At 42.2% G+C, this 6,381-nt stretch overlaps 1 protein-coding gene across 7 annotated transcripts in view; it reads left to right on the forward strand.

Moving 5' to 3' along the window:
- csmd3b (CUB and Sushi multiple domains 3b) overlaps positions 1-6,381 on the forward strand; it is a 315,344-nt gene that overhangs the window by 121,109 nt on the left and 187,854 nt on the right. For all 7 annotated transcript variants that reach the window (XM_031866559.1, XM_031866560.1, XM_031866562.1 and 4 more), the window contains one exon: positions 2,578-2,775. In XM_031866559.1, the coding sequence (XP_031722419.1) occupies positions 2,578-2,775 (198 nt within the window). The remainder of the gene's footprint in view (positions 1-2,577; positions 2,776-6,381) is intronic.

The raw sequence follows: 6,381 nt of genomic DNA on the forward strand, positions 1-6,381 counted from the left end.
AGAGAAAGATAAAAAAGAAGGTGCTAAAGAGGCAGAGACAGATGGAGAAAAAGAGATAAAAAAAAGAGTGGGGGAAAAAGAAGCAAAAATGAAGCAGAGAAACTTCAGGAAAAAGATGACATAGAACAGACGTATGTAGAATGAAAATGTCATGGAGGCACCGATTAAAAACCAAGTGGCTAAGACTGGAAAGTGTGGTGTGTGTGTTTGCATTAGTACCGTGAACCACCAACAGACAGGCAATGTGTGTGTTTGTGTGTGTTGGGAGAGTAAATGTGTGCCTGATAGAACACTAAACATCCTGACCCCGACTGAGGCCACACTAACTGGCAAAATCGATAGGCCAACAGGTCGCAACACTAGGCCAACCTGACATCCAATCACAATACAGCACAGGGGGTCGCCTCAGTGATGGATGACCCTGGGAATGTGTGTATGTGCATGTGTGCGAGTGTCGAGATGTGTCTTGTCAGTGTGCTTTTCTCCGTAACTGTGGGTCTGTGAAGATAAGGAGTATGACGATTGGGGGGGGTCTCTCAGGGTCTTTAGCAAAACGATTATCCTGTCTCGTTTGTGTCGTCCATGCTCTTTGAGGACCGGGATTAAATAGACCGTCTAAAGAAAACCTTAAACAGAATCTTTATTTCAACTAATTACAGCCCATGAGGGCATTTTTGTTGTTTTTTTCTGTAACGGGAACTCATTTAGAGGCAAAGTTATTTCTGTTATTAAGTTATTTCTGTTCTCTATCTATTTATAAATGATCCAAAAGCTTTGGTATCGTTGACCCCATCACATTCAAAATGCTAATAATAAAAGGTAGCAAGATTCATTTAAAGGAAAGTGAAAGACTGTGTTTGTGTGTGTGTGACCACTGACAAAATGCTAACCATCCACCTAACATGCTTAGTAATCAACACCACTGTGGAGGTACAGAGGTGCAGTGGAGGTACAGAGTAAGAAGGGGGAAGAAAGAGGGAGGGGAGTGTAATTGAAAAAGCATGGCAATAAAGTTGCTGTGTAAAGGAATCAAATAGCCAACCAATAATCACTCAGTTGTTTCATTTGCTGACATCATATCTTCTCTACCCACAGTGTGCTTTTTGAATTTGCCGTTAGCATGGAAAAGATGTTGAAGTTTGAATAGTGAAGGTTCTCAGATTTTCTGGTGACATTTTTCATGAAAGGATCCCCACCTCTCATTTGGCAGCATATAATTATCCTCACTGCCACTATGAATTCTTCCTTTCTCTTCTTGTCCCATCCCCTTTTAACGCTCCATTCCTCCCTCCCTCTGTCTGAGTAGTTTCATAGTTCTATCCATCATGTTGGGCATCCTCTGTCTCTAGAGATGGGCGATAAATCGATTCGATCTATTGATTTTGAATTCATGGTTTAGGACTGTGTTTAAAAATGAAAATTGATCATCATCGCTTTAACTCGGATGATTATGGTACGGAACCTCCGCCGTTCCCCTGATCTCTCGTAGTTCATAGTAAAGACGCAGGTTCTCGTCAGACCGCTTCAGACAAAGGCACTGTCTTCTCTAACCTGGAGCAAAACTCTGTCTGCTGTAAAGTTCGTCTAGCGGCATGACTCATTTATTCCAGCATCTAAAACGGAGGCACGCAGCCGAGTGGGATACGTGGGTGGCACTGCGACGGCGGCAGCCCTAAAACACCTGCTGGTAGCATTAGCTGAATCATTTCCTCATAGCGTTTAATATGAGAAGAATGCAAGCTCAAATGAAAAAGCTTGAGCTGGACGACCCGCCTGCTGGTTTCCCCAGTTGGCTCTGTCTCCCTCTGCTCTTGCCTCCCCCTCACCCAATCTGTTTGTCTCCTCCTCCCTCCTCCCTAACCCCCTATCTGTCTGAACAGTTTCATAGTTGTATCAATCAAGTTCAAACAATAAGACCGTAGTTAGTCCCTGTTCTCCCATCTACTTCCTGGTTTATGGCTTCCATGCCTCTCTCCCTGTCTCTCTCCATCTCTCTCCTGAGTGTGTGTGTGTGTGTGTGTGCGTTTGTATGTGCGGATGTTTATATGCACACTTGTGCATACGTCTTAGGCACAGAACTGTAAATGTATCTTGAGGGAATGATGTGATTAACCATAAAACACTCTGATATTGTCTCCCTCCCTTTCTCTGGGGTGTAGCTTAGTTTGCTTCAACCGAGAGTGCAGTCAAAATATCGTTTCACAGTCATGATCATGCTTGACAATATGTATTACATATAACTATAGGCTTAAGGGCCTTCCCATATTTGTGCTTGGGGTAAGATTTTAGAACAGGCTGTGACACTGTGTAGGTATTTAATCTGCATCATCACAATGAAAGTCTGTGTGATACAGTGTTTATAATGGTAGAGTGTGCGGACTTGGGGGCTGTAAGTGCCCCAGCGCAGTCTCTCGATCGGACGCATCACTGAGCAGTGGCTGGGTATATTATATGGTTGGTTCCCGGGCGAGATGGGGTCAAATCCACAGTTAAACAGTTTAGTGCAATTAATTCAAGAAAGAAATTGAAAAATCCTTAATCCTTCTCCCTGACTCATTTTTTCCTCTTCCTCTGCAGAACTCCACAGCACATCCTGTGGAAACCCCGGTGTCCCACCTAAAGCAGTGCTAAGTGGTGCCGGCCGCTTTGCTGTGGGAGACCATGTGCAGTACAGCTGTGTCCCTGGTTACGTCTTAGACGGCCATGCAACACTCACCTGCATTACCAATGCTGGAAACACCGCCGTTTGGGACTTCCCTGCTCCGATTTGTCGAGGTATGGACGACTATATATGTATATATATATATATATATATATATATATATATATATATATATATGTGTGTGTGTATGTCTATGCGCATGACTGTGTATGAAGAGTTGTATTTTGAAGTTAAAATGAATTGAATGAATACAAATTAGAAAAACAGAACTTAGAATAGGCTACATTTATAGCCATTACTAACTGTTTTTGTCAAGACCATATTATAATGTAATGATCTCTATATAATGCTTTTGAAGAAAACCCTTCATATAATTTATGTGTATGTGTTTCAGTGAGAGAGACAGAACGGCGGGCAGGCTGTGCATTTGTTTGTGTGTGTGTGTATGTGAAAGAGAGCCAGACAGGCAATCCAGGAATGCTTTTCTGCATACGTGTGTGTGTGTGTGTGTGTGTTGTTATGCTGTACTTTATAATCAAAAGATCTGTGTGGGAGGGAGGCAAATATACTGTACGCTGAAGTCTATTTTGGGATTTCAGGGTAGGTGCTGATGGTCTGTGTACTATGGTGTTGTATGCTATGACACACTACAGTACGTATACTGAGGAATAACTTATTATGGGGCCCACTAAACCATGTTGTGTAGGTGGATGTACATCTAGCAACTCGTGTGTGTACGACAACAGTCTTGCACATATACACTCTTTAAGAATAAGTTTGAAGAAATACATATTAAAATGACAACGGCAGGAGCAGCAGCTAAAAATAATAAGTAATAAATGACATCTTGTTGAATGGATTCAATTGTCGTATACTTACATTAAACATTTCTTTTAAGTTCATCATACATTCAATTTAATATTTATGACAGCTTATTGTTTCACTTTACCAGACCATATGATTGAGTCCCAATGGTTCTCATTGTCACTCATTTGCAAATGAGACAAGTGACTTCAAAGCAAGCCGAACATGTAGTAAGCCACAGAGAGAACTCTGTAGTTGTAGTTGGGGGACAAAACTGGAACTGAAGGCGACGGCAGTTTGGACTTACAGGTGATGACAAAGTGGACTTCAATGGAATGCCCATTTTCTCTTTTATGGATGAGTAAGTAGGCAAGTAAGTGATGGGTAACCATAACCATAGCCATAAGAATTCCACTACCTAATTAGCTGATTTTCATGGTTTACTGTATATATCTCCCTTTGCGGCTGTCTTGAGTGGATGCCGGGAGATGGCCTTGTTTAGTCACATGATCCGGGTGGTGCTTTAAAAATAGGAGAATTCTAAAACTGCTGTTACCAAGTACGTGAGTGGCCAGATGGAAGCTGCATGAGCACCCTGGTATCTTAAGGATTGTGATGCCACAGAATGGAACTGATTGGGGTTTTAGGGTGTCAGGGCTCACACTGGAACCGCAAGTAATGAAGAATCAGTTTGACAGCTGTAATACAACATGCTCCTGATCCCAATGCACCACACCTTTAAAGCCTCAGGAAATCTGAGGTGAACAAATAATTGATCTGCCCTTAGCTGCTTGGTCGCTGTAGGACTATGTATTGAAATGCATATGCATTCATATTTTTCATAAATATATGATAAGAAATACACTTGGACTTCTCTGTTTATCAAAATGGCATAATCAGTGACTCTACACACCTCTGTTTACGATATTCCAATAACTCTCATATGACTGCTAAGTGACATCAATGACCTGAACTTGCAAAGACAATACTTTTGATATTGAACTTTGCCGCTCCACCTGAATGCTTTTCGGTTGCAGATCTCATAAGAAACACAGAGTGAGTCATTCCATAAGAGCAACATTATGAAGGAAAATCAATATCAAAATCTGTGAGCACAAATCAATATCCACGCACATGGTGTGTAGAGGTCCCGCGCGTGCAACTCAAACACGCAAATTACTTTTGCGAGTGCTTTCGCATCTCTCGCGCAAGCAAAATTGAAGCCCGCGAGGAGAAAACCCTGCTTTGAGGGGCGAGGTGCACGACTTCTATCACTGCTCTTCTGCTCGCAAAGCTTTCCCCTGCTCGCTCGCATAAAAAGTACAATATTTACCTCTAAGATGTAGTGGAATAGTGTTCAGCGGCAGATTGAAAACCACCTTCATACCGCCACCTAGTGTCCGCGTCAGGAGTGATATCCGGTCAATCCAAAGACGAAGACGATAACCAATTCAATTTAGTGGCGCAATGGTTTTCAGAGATATTCTGCGCGGAGTGATGTGAAAGCGCTCGCAGAAGTAATTTGTGTTCGCTGCTGTTTGAGTTGCACGTGCCTTCATAAGCATCCCTTAACACACAGGAGAAGGCACTTACACTTCTCAGAGGGGACCATTCCCAGGAGAAAGGGGGCGGATTCATAGTACTGAACTTCAGTACTGACTATCAGTCCTTGGTTTATGTGTACTCCTCTGTGATGCAAACACAAGTGATACAATAGAGATACCACCAATCACTACAAATTAACAAAGGCAAGTGAACACACACTGGACACTGGATAGGATTGCGGTGACACACTGCAGGATCCCGACCTCATCTCCTATATTGTAATGATTTCTATAGAAAAGGCTCAGCTCCCTCCTGTAGTCAGTAGATGGAGGATGAGGTGGAGAAGACATTGTGTACTGGCTGGTGGTAGCTGGTTCAGATAGGTGAATGTCCAGAAACAGGAACGCAGAGGTTACAGAGACTAGTGAAGGTTTCATCAAGTCGATGCAGAACAATAGGTTGGCATTTCTGTGCAACACTTCCCACATAAGCTTTCTGTATTTTTAAGAACAGCACCCACTATTACCCACCAGAAAAAAACCTGAACGGAACAAAGAAAAGATGGAATGAAATCAGATGCTGTGATTAACACATGAAAATAGCAAGACGTTCCACCAAGACCACGAAGCCAATAAAGACAAAAATAGAGTCGTGTTGTCATCTATTATGTGGCCAGAGATTCATTTTTTTTTTTACAATATCGAAATATGTTTTATCACTGGCAGTATGCTGAGGCAACACCTGGTTCATCGTAGCTAACATTGTCTACTTCATTAAGTGCGGTAAGCAATGCACAGATGTGTCTGTTTTCCCACCTCACCCAGGCGCTGTTTAACCCACGGTGTTGAAGGTGGGCCCAACGTGGCCTGTCCTTAATGACAGGGAGAACATGCATTTTGTCACCCTTTATTTTGAATTATTAAAATTTACATTTAAATACACAATAAAAACAAAACTTTCCCTTTCTAAAAAGGAGACAACATTTATTACATGACTATCATGTGTGAAGTCTGGAACAATCTCAAGAGGCCATTGACATTGTGATTGGTTCCCCCATCATTTCATGTTGGCTGTAGTAAAACAACAACAGTTTCCAGCTGTGTAGCTTGGGTGTATCAACGGTTTATAATGCAGATTCATTCGCCGCCTAATTTAATAACTGCAAATGCATTTTCCTATTGAGAGAAGAACCTAGAAAACAATCGAGGCAAGACGGGAGTTAGAGCTGAAGTCTGCTGCCTGACTTGATTGTCTCTAATTTGCCTTGAAAATATAGACCGTTCCTGTTGAGAAAAGCTAATGAATTGACAGCGCAGTGCTCCGCTCTCTCTCTCTCTCTCTCTCTCTCTCTCTCTCTCTCTCTCTCTCTC

This window comes from Anarrhichthys ocellatus, unplaced genomic scaffold, assembly GCF_004355925.1.
Source record: "Anarrhichthys ocellatus isolate YVR2014 unplaced genomic scaffold, GSC_Weel_1.0 scaffold35, whole genome shotgun sequence".
NCBI classification, from domain to species: Eukaryota; Metazoa; Chordata; class Actinopteri; order Perciformes; family Anarhichadidae; genus Anarrhichthys; species Anarrhichthys ocellatus.